This window comes from Egretta garzetta, unplaced genomic scaffold (assembly GCF_000687185.1).
Source record: "Egretta garzetta isolate BGI_Z169 unplaced genomic scaffold, ASM68718v1 scaffold323, whole genome shotgun sequence".
NCBI classification, from domain to species: Eukaryota; Metazoa; Chordata; class Aves; order Pelecaniformes; family Ardeidae; genus Egretta; species Egretta garzetta.
Window position 1 is genome coordinate 3,648,952 of NW_009259435.1, and position 14,355 is coordinate 3,663,306.

At 43.7% G+C, this 14,355-nt stretch overlaps 1 protein-coding gene across 12 annotated transcripts in view; it reads right to left on the minus strand.

Moving 5' to 3' along the window:
* Positions 1–4,183: 4,183 nt before the first annotated feature.
* The window catches only part of EMSY (EMSY transcriptional repressor, BRCA2 interacting), a 46,588-nt gene continuing 36,416 nt past the window's right edge, over positions 4,184–14,355 (minus strand). For 9 of the 12 annotated variants that reach the window (XM_035892681.1, XM_035892683.1, XM_035892684.1 and 6 more), the window contains 2 exons: positions 13,718–14,230; positions 8,208–12,145 (listed from right to left, as the gene is read on the minus strand). In XM_035892681.1, coding sequence (XP_035748574.1) covers positions 11,951–12,145; positions 13,718–14,230 — 708 coding nt within the window. In that variant the 3' untranslated portion in view covers positions 8,208–11,950. Of the gene's footprint in view, positions 6,433–8,207; positions 12,146–13,717; positions 14,231–14,355 lie in introns of those variants that run through there. The other 3 variants (XR_004841767.1, XR_004841768.1, XM_035892685.1) reach the window with 3 other exon arrangements.

A 14,355-nucleotide genomic window follows, 5' to 3' on the forward strand; every position in this document is an offset into this window, starting at 1 on the left:
TGACAACCTGAAGTCTGTAAGCTCAATTCACCTGCTAAACTCACCAGTCCTAGGCTACAGAAGAGGTCCTCTTCCTTCCTTCCTGCTTCTCAATGGCCCCATAGGCTTCCTCTACCTGTGGGGTAGCTCACGTGTCTCTCCGAAGACAGCACACATGTGCAACACATCAACATCTTGCTTTGTGCCATGCAGTCAGCTCTCTACCTGTGGGGTAGCTCACGCGTCTCTCCGAAGACAGCGCACATGTGCAACACAACATCAACATCTTGCTTTGTGCCATGCAGTCAGCATGCCACGCACACTCCTCCTAAATCTCCCATCCCACAACAGGCCCCTTTCAGTCTCCAAGGAATGGGAACCCAGACCTTCTAGACCTATGGTGAAGAAGTGGCCCCATGCTTTTCCACAGACATCCTAACCAACTAAGGAATTTCTTGGTGATTTCCAAGGGGGATTTCACTTAGATTTGACCTGAAAAACTCCATTCATTATGTTACAACCATCCTCTAATCTCTATGCTGTAGAGATTACTGTAGCATGACCACAAAGTCGAGGAAGAAAAAGACAGAAAAGAAGGAAAGGAAAACCGTGAAGTCCTTTGGCAACCACACAAAGGACATCTTTTCTGCCAGAACCGAGAACAAGGGTGTGATTTATGATGAAAACAAACCTCACTCTCATAAGGAAGTTGTCAGGCAGGAAAAGGGATTTTCAGTAGCTTTAAGAATGAAGTTGAGGAAATTAAAATTTATTTTCTAGGGGTGGAAGGTGAGGAGGAATGAGGTAATGGGGTGCTTAGCCCACCTCAGTCGGGAACCTGATAACTTTTGTTTTACTTGGAGGACCTTGGTAAGCTTTGCAAACAAGCGTGCCGCCATCAAATCAACCATCTGGGTACAAACCAGGGCTGACCGTGTCTCACTGCAACAGGACCTGCAGCTCTCAGTAGGGGATTTCAGTAGTTCACTTCCAGTTGTCCTGCTGGCATCCGCACACCATCATTTCCCATGTCCCACTCACCACCTGTAGGCGCCACATACATCCAAGGCAAGCAATTTCCCAGATCACCTCTTCGGCTCAACTCTTGCAAAGGGACTAAAGCTCCAGGGCCAGAGTTATCCTTCTGTCTTCCTGCACCTTGATTGAGAGAATTGAAACGACCCAGGTTACATTTACCCCCAAGCTCAAAGTTTGCAAGCTCCTTCCCCAACCCCCGTTTATTTCAGCCTGAGGTTCCTATTTTATTTCCAGTCATGGCCATGATAATCTTCCATAAAGCACCCGTGCCAACCCTAATCCAATGGTAACTCCAAGCCCCATGGTACATTCACGGTGGCTGATCAGACCAGGCGATTGCTGGGTCCATGCACTAATACCAGTCTAACTTCAAAACAAATATTTGTAATAAAGCCACTTGATAAGAATTATTTGTAATAAAGCCCTATCCTGGGCCCTGGGTACTCGGCCAGCTCTGGTTTGCAGCACCTCCCTGGGTTCTTTGTCTGACAACGCTTTGGCACATCTTTACGGTTATTTTGGTCTCCTCAAACCCATCTTATTGTAGGAGAACTTGTCCATCCCTCAGGACAAGTTCAGGGGGAGGCACTGCGGTATCAGCAACCTAATGAGTTTGTGTGTCCTCAGGGCAAAGCTAGCCAGGCTCCATCCTTACCAAAAATCACTGCTTTATAGTGCCCCTGTACTCGGTGCTGTGAGGCTGCACCTCGAATACTGTGTTCAGTTTTGGGCCCCTCACTACAAGAAAGATGTTGCATTGCTGGAACATGTCCAGAGGAGAGCAACCAAGCTGGGGAGGGGTCTGGAGCACAAGTCATACGAGGAGCGGCTGAGGGAACTGGGGTTATTTAGTCTGGAGAAGAGGAGGCTGAGGGGAGACCTGATCGCCCTCTACAACTCGTAGGGGAGGTGCTCCAGACCCTTTATCATCCTAGTTGCCCTCCTCTGGACTCTTTCTAGGAGTTCCTCATCTTTCTTGAACCGGGGAGCCCAGAACTGGACATCCCATCCCTGGGGGATGGTCCCCATCCCTGGGGGTATTTAGAAGAAGGATCGATGAGGTGCTTAGGGACATGGTTTAGTGGTGGGATGGCAGGGTTAGGTTAAAGGTTGGACTCAATGATCTCAAAGGTCTTTTCCAACCAAAGTGATTCTATGATTCTATGATCACTGCTTTACAGGGAAGACAGCCCTCCAGTTCCAGATTAGTCCTTCTGGGCTTGCATGTTGCAGGTTTACATGGTAGGTTTGAGCAAAAAAATCACACATCAGAGCTAAAACCACGCCGCGGTCATCCATGGATCTGCATTATGTATTTTCAGGCAAAAAGAGGAGGCTGCACAGTGCTCCCTAACACTTATTGCACCCAGCTGCAGATTGATGCAGTGGAAAAAAAAACATTTCTGAGCTTCCAAATCCTTCTCCGAACACTTTTTCAATATTAAGAAATACTAGAAAGTGGGAGCTTGCTACAGCGCTTCGTTAGTGCCTTGCGTCACCGCAGTCCAAATGCGGCTGCAGGGAGAATGTACGAGCAAAAGCCTGGAGAGGAAAACAAATATCCCTATTTCTGGGAACGCTGCAGCTACAAAACTTTGTTCTCACTAAACTTGTGTGACTTCCTACTTCTTGTGGTTTGTTCTCATGCTGTTTTTAACCTCTTCTCAAACCAATATAGTATTTCTATTTCACGTCCAAAACAAACCAAGGGAAAAAACAGAAAACACAGCACATATGAAAAACAATTGAACAGAAACCTTTTCATTCCCAAAAGGATTTTAGCCACAATTTAGGTCAATTCTTTTCTTTTTTTTTGTTTTTCCTAACGAGTTCACATGTTCCTATTTTAACTTATTACAACAAGCAGCACCGCAGTGCCTCTAAATAAAGAGTAGGCTTTATTTACCCATGAAATAATAAAATTTGGTTTTGGAAAACAAACAAACAAAAAAAACCCCAACAGCTAAATTTCTAGCTAGACAGCCTGCTTTAAAGGTGATTTTTCTTATTCCATTGTCATATTGTCATATTGTCATTTGTCATATTAAGAAAAATGGCCAGATGGGATGAGAAGGGGATGTCCCCCACGCGCTCTGAGAACATGCAAAACTGATGCACGCAGGGAGCAAATATTTTTTAAGAGCTATTGAAGCAGCGCTTCTTTTTCTTGACCCTTTATGCGGGATTTTCACTTCAACCACAGGGGGATCCCACACTTGCAGGAGCCATGCACGTTCCAAAGACCCTTCTGGCTCCAAAGACCCTTCCTGCTCCAAAGACCCTTCCCATTCAGTCCTTGCTAGGCTGGGATGCTCTTACGGACACCCTTTAATTCCCGAGTGCAGACTGCTTGCAGGAGACTGCAAAATTTGCTAAGCATCAGAAGAGAGATGGCAATGAAGGACAGTTCTTCCTGCCACCGTGGACGATTGAAATAACTTATTATTCAAATAACCACTGAACAACAACTACATTTTGATCTAAAAGCAACAGTATCAAGTGAATATGAACCAGCCGCGTTCCCAGCTGCAGCAGTGAGACACATTTCACTCTTCACTGCGTTGATAGATGGAAATAACTTGCTTTCACACACACCTCCCCCCCCCCACACACACACACTTCCCGTGAACCACCCTTCTCGGTAGATGCTAACAGGAGAAGGGCTGAAAAAATTGACAACAGGAGAAAAGGTCCCAAAGGTGTAACTACAGAGGGAAGAGCATCGTCCCCTACGACGAAAGGCTGAGGGAGCTGGGTTTGTTCAGCCTGGAGAAGAGAAGGCTGAGAGGGGACCTCATCAACACATACAAATATCTCAAGGGTGGGGGTCACGAGGACGGAGCCTGACTCTTCTCAGTGGTGCCCAGCGCCAGGACAAGGGGCCATGGGCACAAACTGAAGCAGAAGAGGTTCCAGTTGAACGGGAGGAAGAACTTCTTGACTGTGAGGGTGCCCGAGCCCTGGCCCAGGCTGCCCAGGGGGGCTGTGGAGTCTCCTTCTCTGGAGATCTTCAACCCCCGCCTGGCCGCTGTCCTGTGCCCCCTGCTCTGGGTGAGCCTGCTTGGGCAGGGGGGTGGCACTGGGTGAGCTCTGGAGGTCCCTTCCATCCCCTGCCATTCTGGGATTCTGTCTTCAACCACCTGTCAGGACAAGGAGAAAAGCAATCACAACAGAAAAAAAAAATATAAAAAAATCTCACATTTGGCTCAGGATCAGTATTGCTTTACGCAGAGCCAGTGTCCAAAAAGGCACTCCCCCTCCCTCACAGTACCTCCAAGCTGCTGTTTCTACTCCAGGCTCTGCTTTTACTGCTTATTTCAAACAAACCTTTGCCATTTCCTGACCAGAAAAGTTGCACTTTTAATTCTGTGCTAGAGGCTTTGAAAGTCAAGATACTGCTGCTTTCCACTATAAATAGCCCAGGCTTGCTATGACATCTCCCTGTGACATTTAGTTCAAACAAAGAACAAAAATCTTGACAGGAAACAAACAAAAAAATACCCCACCAGAGAATAAAATAAATAAAAAAACCCCATAAGATAATGAGTTCTTGTATCTCTGGGAGAAACTAATTTCTGGATAAGTCTGTAACCTTGAACAAAGTCCTGGTTTTCAGCCTCTGGGACATGTAGACACCCCATAGAAAGTGCCTGATCCTGATGCTGGGAGGAGGTAGATCTTCTCCATGTGACAGGAAAATCTTATTCCAGCCTCTCTGGGTATGATTTCAAACTATCTCCCAGTGTTATTTTCACGCTCCCAAAAGCCCGTGGCTACCATCCCTCCGAGCTGCCCCGGCAATGGTTATAACTGGTTATAATGGTTATTTCCCAGAGCTCTGGAAGCAGCAGATTTTGCACGGCTTGCAGCTGAAATCCTCCCACCAGCGGGGACTCAAGTCAGAAGCCAAACACCGCTGAGACAAGCGTCACGTCTTGGGCCAGGTTATTGAAACTTAAACCAAAGGTGATTTCTCAAAGAATTTTGTATCACTGGTTTTGCAGCCATCCTGTGGGCATAAGGCTGAAAGGGGAACCCCTCCATGTGTATAAATACCCAACGGGGGTGTAAAGAAGACGGAGACGGACTTTTCCCAGTGGTAACCAAGGAAAGGACAAGAGATAATGGGCATAAACTCAAACCCATGAAATTCCACTTAAACACTAGGAAAAAAAAAAAAAAAAAGAAGAATGTGTGGGTGATCAAACACTGGTTGAGTTTCCAATACGGGAGATTTCCAAAAACCCAGCTGGACATGGTCCTGAGCAACCTGCCCCGGGTCACTCTGCTTTGAGAAAGAGGGTTGGACTAGATGATCTCCAGAGGTTCCTGCCAACTTTGCCGACCACACGAGTGCATGAAGAACCATTCCCAGCCCTTTCCTATATTCAGGTCTTGGGCACCAGGAAGTTTCTTGCAAGGAAGGGATGCGAGCATTCCCATTCTCTCCACGGAGATTATGGAATTTACACACAGCTTTTATCTTCTCGCAAGAAGGATGGGTGATAACAGAACAGAATACAGGTCTGGACTAAACTTACGGGGAAAGCAGCTTCCTGGGAACAAAGAGAATTAAGAAAACAGAGGCCTGAAACAGACACCGAGCAAAAGATACCCCGCACGTGTGCTTGCTTTGCCTTTTATAAAAGGCTGCAATATCAAAGAGTAGCTTGGCAGTTGAGGATTAATTAGTCTGCAGGAAAAGCCTGGCCTTACCGAACATGCAGCTCAAAGGGTTTACACTTACAGAGGCAGTCAACGGCCACGGTGATGGCTACAGACAGACGCGCTGTCCTCTCTAGAGACAACCAGCCTCTTACGCACACCGTATGTACATATTAAAAAAAGCAGCACCCTTCACAGCAATAAAAACCTGTGCAAAGAGACTTCCAGCATCTTTACACGGCCTCTGGCAGAGACCGACATGAAGGAAGTCCTGAAGTATTGGAGTCCTACCAGCCTCCGGGATGGCTCTGGCTGACAGCTGCAAAAAGCTGGATTCATTACCACAAAAGACAGCGATTCCTCAACAGCATTTGCTCCAACGAGTAATAAATTAGGTGCTCACACTGAGAATTTTCAAAGTTTTAGCAAAAGCTCCATGACGGAGGATTCACGCTAGGTAGCTTTGGCATTCAAGTGCCTTGATTAGATGAGCTTCAGAGGTCCCTCCCAACTCAAACCATTCTATGGTCCAAATCCCATACGGCGCCCATGAGAGACTGGCTGACGTGCCCACCACCCTCTGAAGGGTTCAGTGCTAATGCAAAGAGCCCAAGGTTCTAATCCCTCACCTCCAGTTAGAGGATACGAACATCTTTTCTCTTTGACAAAAGCCATTTCATAAAGGCAGCTACAGAAAACGGGATCCCAGAAAATTTCAAAACGGCTAAAAATTTACTGAGAGATGGAAAGCTGAGAAAAAAACCACCAAGATATCACAAAAGCTTCTGTTTTTCAAAAGCAGCCAAGTACTGGGCAAAACCAAAACCAGATGAAGTTCTGAGTAGGACCAGATCTGCAGTAGTATTTATTGGACAATTCTAACAGTCCTGGACTCCAGAACTGATTCAAGGCCATGCTGCTACTCTTCAGTCCCCAATGCTTAAAAACCTCTTAATATTTTTCCTACACCAAATAACTCAAAGATCCTTTTCTCCAGAAATGATGAACAAGTTCCCAGGTGCTCATCATCATATTTACAATATTTCAGCAACTTTTCACCCAGGTATGGAGAAAGGTTGGACATCGGGAAAAATTTCTTCCCCAAAAGGGCTGTCAAGCACTGGAAGGGGCTGCCCAGGGAAGGGGTCGAGTCCCCAGCCCTGGGGGGATTTAAAAGCCGGGCAGACGAGGTGCTTCGGGCCAGGGTTTAGTGGTGGGATGGCAGGGGTAGGGGAACGATTGGGCTTGATGATCTTGAAGGTCTTTTCCAACCTAAATGATTCTATGATTCTGTGATTCTATGAAAGAGGAAAAAACCCCCACTACCGCCGCAAGCCCTCCAAGATCACCAATTACCTCCACTTGCCAGTCATAGTTCTGGCTGCCTCAAGGTACCAACAAGTAGTAGTTTTTTTTTTTTCATCATTTAAAGCTTTAAGATACCAATGCAACTGTCTGGTTTCATTGCCACTATAGGAGATAGGAGGTCCCTGGATTTCAACCTGCAGCCTTTGTGCTTGTTGGAGGGGAAAGACTCGACAGAAAACATGACACCCCTTCGTAACCCTAATTACCATCAGTCTTACTATTGCTTTTTTTTTTTTTCAAGTTCCCATTTCTATACCTCTATTATGCCCTATGCCTTTCCATTTCTATGCCTCTAAAACGCCCCTAGTGACAATTTCTTCTTGCACAGGAACCCATAAATACATCTTAAGGTATAGAATCACAGAATCGTTTGGGTTGGAAAAGCCCTTTAAGATCATCAAGCCCAACCATTACCCTAACCCTGCCATCCCACCACTAAACCATGTCCCTAAGCACTTCCAGGTGCTTCTTCCCTAACTCTTTGATAAGGTGTGCAAAGCTCCAAAGTTACCATAAGCTAGGTGTTGCATTTCTACTGGAAGAAATCGGATTCGCAGATGGCCATAGGTTTTCAGGACAGACTTTGGGTAGGGGAAAAACTCTTCAGCCCCGTAGCATGGAAGGAAGCTTTGCACAGGCTGTTGGTAACCACTCTTCATGGTTTCCATCAAACCTAGGGAAAGGAGCAAGTCCTAAGCCCAGCACAGACACGCAGGCACTAAACGTACTGTTTTTCCAATACAGGCAAAGCTCTGAAGAGTCTGATTTTTCTGCCTCCTTATATTAAATTATGATCAGTCTTCTCTGGATTGAACATTGCCAAGCTGAAACCAGCCGCCCTTGCAGGGTACCTAGAGGGATTCACAACCAACCTCATCACACAGACAGGCTGCTCAGGGGGGCTGTGGAGTCTCCTTCTCTGGAGATCTTCAACCCCCGCCTGGATGCTGTCCTGTGCCCCCTGCTCTGGATGACCCTGCTTGAGCAGGGAGGTGGCACTGGGTGAGCTCCTGAGGTCCCTTCCAACCCCTGCCATCCTGGGATTCTGGGATCTGTGAAACCCTTAGACTTCAGCAACTATTGATCCACTACAGACAAAAGCACATAGTCTTAAGTTTCCCTGACTTTTGATTTTTTTTAAAGGTCTTTGGTGTCTGTGTTTTTTTTTTTTAAATCCCATCTATTTAGTCATGCATTCTCTTCAAAGGGTCCTCCACACGCAAGGCGATACTCACAGCTGCAAGTAGCTTCTGGTTTTCCATTTTGCCCCAAAATTTCAAAAGCTCATTTTGTCAGTGGGAGAAAAGACTAAGGCTGAGAATACTTCTACCTCTATGGTTAAACCTTTTCGGAAAACACGTAGTCCTCTACGACTGCACCACCTTCACATCACTGCGCATCACTGCTCCCTTGTCTCGGTAATTCCTCTAACTGTGTCTTGCCTCCTTAGCATCCTTCCGTGAAAATTCACATCCATACTACTGCAGTGCCGGAGCACATCTGTTAAAATATGAAGCGACCCTTTAATGCTCTTCTACCAACTCATCCACAGCTTCCTCCTAAGTTACAAGCCTACTACCTGCTAATTCTATGATCCTACCTATGATTCTATGGGGGTTGGACTAGATGACCTCTAGGGGGCCCTTCCAACCCCAATCATTCTATGATTCTACGACTCCAATTCCTAGCACCAAAGACTTGTTATCCCCGCCATGGGTCACCTTTCTTCCATTCCAAGGAGGGAGATCAAATTCATTTCAGGAAGGAAGATGCAGCTTCTTCGGGAGAAGGGATATGCAAATGTTACCTTACACACTGATGTTTTATTTTTAGCAGCCCGGTGATATTTTTAAGGCTGCCAGGAGCAGGTACACAGCTGCAGTAGGATGAAGGAAGTATCCCAGGGGCAGGTATGAAAAGCCTGCACATCTGCAGGGCAGAAGGAACAGGCAGCGCTGCCTGGAGTTCACAAAAAGGGGGACAAGGCCAAATGCTCCGTAAGTTGTCTTATGGTTGTTCTCAAAAATCAAGTAACTAGGAAAAAAAACCCAACATCTTGACCCTAAATTTCAGCTCATCTTGTATATTGCTCGTTATTAAAAAAATTTATATGGGTGAAGTGCAGGAACATGCAAATTAAATAAGAGAATCTGAAAAAAAAAAAATCAGCTCAATCTGGGAAAGCATCAAGAGAGGAGTTTCGAGAGCGAATGCATCGATTACAGAAGTCCTTTTTCTGAATATCTTACCTGACCCCTAGATACCCCCACCACGTGCTTCAGTTTGCCAATCTGAAAACCTCTCCTAGCAACACTGAAAGCTTTTGTGTTCTTTAAGAGATCGGCTGCCTTCAAGGAAGTGTCAAAGAGTTCACTGCAGTTGTTCGTGCCATTGCTGTACAGTCATCACTAAAGATGCCAACGAAAGTCTTACATAAAACATGGGAATAAATTGGATCAGAGCTCAACAATCTGCTTAATGCATTAGGAGTGTCGTGTTCACCTTGTGCCATTTCTTAGCATCCTTTTTTTTGGCTGGAGAGAGCATATGCCTTCACCTAAACCTGGAACCGTAACTTAAGGCAAAGTTCTTGGGTAAAAGTGCTCAGAAAAAAAATCTTGCTCTACTTCATATCCTCATGGCCTTTCAGTGGTAGATAGGCCAGGGACACTCTACTGCGAGACCCCAGGTGACAATGAAAATTTGATACAAGCCAGAGGAACCGCGTGCCATCTGCTTTCGGCTTTTCGTAACTGTGTACGGAACACGACAGACCGTGCCGTACGCCGGCACCTGCGAAGCACAACGGACTGTCCAACCCCACCAGCAGTAGAATCTGGGGCAATAATCTCTTTTTGCCATTCTGTAGCAACCTGGAACTTGCAGGACTTAGATCGTAACTTGGTCACTCTTGTTGGTCACCATTATCTCGCTAAAACAAGAGTAACCGCTCCCAAACATCTATCAAAACCTGAAACACCTAGAATGGCATGCTGAGAGGGTTGAGTTTTGTTGGGGTTTTTTAACTACAGAAAGAAATATGCTATGTTTCATTTAATATATATTATTCTCTTCCATCCTGAGCATTAAGTACAGCAGAAACTAAACCAATACCTATTCCAACATCAAAGTAACGCAAAAATAATGAAGTTTCCTACCCCGCTATTCCGGCATTTGCGCGTTGAATTTATCAGGACACTTTCTCCACCACAATAAACTACATTATTTTGGAACTAATGCTGATGGAAAAGAAAACAGAAGGCGGAGGAAAAAAAAAAAAGTGTATGAAAGTCATAGGGACTTAAGTTTATAAATTAACGGAGGTTGGATGAAAAACCAACAGCACCATCTATGGGTTACTCTACGTTCTCACATAGGTGGATTCTCAGGACAAGGAAAATAAATGGGTTTTTAGGTTTTGTATATTTTGTTTGAGTTCCTCTAGTTGGAATTCAATCTTAACTACAGGATTGACAGTAAAATCACAGCTTAAAAAAAAAGACTTGACGCAAAAAGCTGTATTAGGCTTTGGAGGAAATCTACTTACAGTAGTACTTCAGCACCAAAAAGTGGGCAGTTAGGCTGATAGATGTATATACAATTAAATGATATGTCAAAGTCTTAAAATGCTTAGTTATTTATAATGAAATCTATACAAAACAGTTAAAAACGTGTTTTTATATACATTTGGAAAAAAAAAAAAAGTATTGTCTTCATTAGCAGAATGTATTAAAACTGGTTCTCTTATCCCATCCGAACCCAGACTTCTCTCTGTGGCTTGTAACCATCACAAAACCCCAATGTATTGCTTCAACAAGCCAAGTCGTAAGGCTAATTTCCGAAACCTACCACTGTATACCGATTTAAGCTTTTAAACTCCCCCGACGGTCGCTTTAAAAACAGCATGTAAGAGTAAAATACAGATTTTTAAAAGCCTTAACTCACTTCTAAATTCGGAGGTTCAACTTGGAAAGACGCTGAACCACATATCCCCAGTTTTGAAAAACTGATTTGTAGCAAAACACATCATCGCCCCCCCCCATCTGTATTAGAATTAACACACCTGCCTGTTTCACAGGAACTTTTTAAACTTGGCCTCACTTTAAATTTTATATTTAAATAAATAATCAAAGATTAACTAAGGTAGATGAGCATTTAATGTGCTTATGGCACAAAGAAATGCCTCATATACTGATACCCTACTTCTGGTAAAGCATGAAAACAAAAATCCACTAGCAAATCCACTTTGCTACCAGTTAGTGATTTTGCTTATTTCCAAACATTCACCAACAAGAATTTTAAAAAAAATAAACTATATTTTTAGGCTTATGAAAAAAAAAAAAAATCTTAACTCTAAGTGAGCACAAGTGCAAGAAAGCGAACCAATTCCAAAATTCCTGGGGCTTTTCCAGCACTGTCAGAGACACTTTTTCTCTCACATGCTATTTAAAAATACAAATATTTATTAAACATTCTCTTTTTTTTTGTTTGTTTTTGATGGTGTTTTGCTCAACAGCTAACAAAAAGACACAGCAAAATAATGAACCCTTTTCACTGAAAGCTGTTTCAGTATCTGGGCAAGGGCTTCAATCGCACGAGCTGTAGAATTCGCTGCAGATTTGCTTTTTAACAGGAGTACATTCCACTGTCACAGGTTTACTAAATCTTGGTAACTACATCTTTTTTTTTTTTTTTTTTTTTTTTTTTTTTCCTTTTTTTTTTTGGAAACAATTTTTAAGATGCAGCTTTTGCAATACCGTCTTGTTAAAACACACTGATGCTTCAAGGGTCCAATGAACAACTCTAATAGGCAAAGTGCTCTAAAACATCACAATACGAGGGCATCTTGGATACTCAAAATCCCAAGATATTTTAAAGTGCACTCCAGTGTCCCAATTCCTTAGGATTGTTCAGCAGAACTTCGAGAGGGGCTGGGCTCAGTGCCGTCCTCAGTGCTACTGTCCACATCTTGCTCCATTGCCGTCTCCTCGTCATCGAGGCACTGACTGGTGAAGTTGTTGAGCTCCAGGAGCCCGCTGGGTTCCACTACCACGTTGGAGCTGGAGTGACAAGGGATGGAATAGTGAGGGATAGTCTGAAAGAAAGAAAAGACGCAGGTTTTAACACGCATCGTTTGCACGGGTAAAGGCATCTGCGCAAGCGCAGGTACTCATGGAAAAGAGGTATTGGGTTTCCAAGAGCAACGTTCCCTAGCGAAGGCCCGTTGCGTGTTACGTTACGTTAGCCAACGCTTCAAAGCACCTTTCCACCGGATTAGGTTGTGAAAGATAAATTTTGAACAATCTTGCTCTTAAGGCACTGGTCTTGGCCTTGGATCTTCACTAAAGGTCTGTGACAGCGTAACCAACAGCTAAACCACCAATGCCCACCATCCATCCTTCCTCAAATGCAAAGCAGAGATAATAATTTCTTCAGCCTTCTCTTTTTCTTATTTTTTTTTTTTTCCAGACAAGACATTCCAATGTAAGGACAAGCTGTTTTCTGTATACAGTACAAGCTCCGGCCCTGCTCAGAGCTGCAGCAGCATAGAGGCTGAGGAAACACAACGCATCTAAGCTATTTATTTCTGCTTATACTTTCACAGGTTCTAGAAACTAAATCTACAGCTTTATACAACTGAAATTCTGGGCAGTGTTTTACTTTTGAAACAGCTCGTAGCATGCCACAACAACAAACAGATTCTCAAAATATACAGATCTGAAGTAAAATAGAAGTCTACCTTTGTCTATTTAGGGAAACAAGGACTAAAAATGAGTACAAAAATGATGATTTCTACAAAAGCAAAGTTAACTGCAATGAAGATTTTTACAAAGCATGAAAAGTTAAAAAGCTCTGTACACAAATTATTTCCCCACATCAGAAACATTTTCACTGTAACACAAATATGATATACAATAAAACCATTTCAAACCACGCCATCATTTGTGTGAACATATAGAACGCCAGCTTGTCTACAAAGATTCGTAATTATACCACTATGAGTCCTCGGATGAGTTAAACACTTCCTCAGTCGACATTCTGACCATGTGTTACATCATAAAACATCGTATTTAAGACAGAAGAATCAATGAAAATATCAATCATCAGTTAGGCAATGACTCAAAGCATTTAGGCTGAAGAACAACAGTCATTTTATCTCAGAAGTGGTAAGACTAGTTACAGGTGAAGTCAACAAGCTTTCTTCTGAATCCAGACCTTATTTGCTGAACTTTCCCAGTAAGAACAACCCCACTACTTCATTTTTTTTTGCACTGATTTTATACTCAGAGGTAACATTAATAGATCCCATAAATAATTCTAGATCATAGTTCCATAGCGAGTGGTGACGGTCACATTTTTAAGCATTTCAAATGAGAATACTTCGTAAAATTAGATAAGCTTGGTTTGTTTGCTTAACAGAAAAAAAAAAAAAAAAGGGAAGACGCTGGGGCCACAAGGGAATGATACAGTGCTAGGGAAACTCGAGCTCAGTTTAAGAATTACACACTTCGAAGCAGTAATCCATTACAAGCATGAGAGTAGAAAAAGAACCAAAAACTGCAGAAGGAAAACAAAAATACCCGAACATCGTTCAGTTGCTATCATCACATTAGACACGAGTTTGTTCTGCTCAACCTTTGCCTTATTTGCTCTGGTCTTCTCTTACCTGGATAACAATTTCTGATGAACTCTCTTCAGCTTTCTTTTGTGATATATTCTGAATGTGTATAAACTGGTTTGTTGTAGGCATTCCTTGTGCATCGAGTTTCCTCTCTGTTAAAGTAGGACCAACAGCAGGAGGACTGGAACTGGATTCTGCACGTGTCTGTTGCTGGGGGATGGAAGTTGCCGTCATCCCTACTGCAGTCACCCTCGGCACCTGGGTACAAGGTGACGACTCTGCTTCGCTAGCGAGCTTACTAGTGGACATGGCCTTGTTTGGGGGATCCACTATCGTATGTTCTACGTTTGTATCAATCTGAGCTTCCACCACAGACACTCTCAAAATATCTGCTACTGCTGTCTTCGCGGATGCCTGCATGGGAAATAGGCTGGTAACCGGCAACGCCAGTTTGGGCACAGAACTGCCACCTGCTACCTTTGAAACAGAAGGAGGCTGACGCCCCTCAAAAGTTATCTTTGTAACAGTGGATCCTTGCGTGATAATTGGATGCTGCACCTGAAAATCAAATTTTTGTTGTGCATGTTACAGCTAGATTTTTTTTTTTTTTCAATTGAAAATCTAATCAATATTTCCAAGGACAGTATGGCACAAACAACATACTTGCTATTAGGAAGACAGTT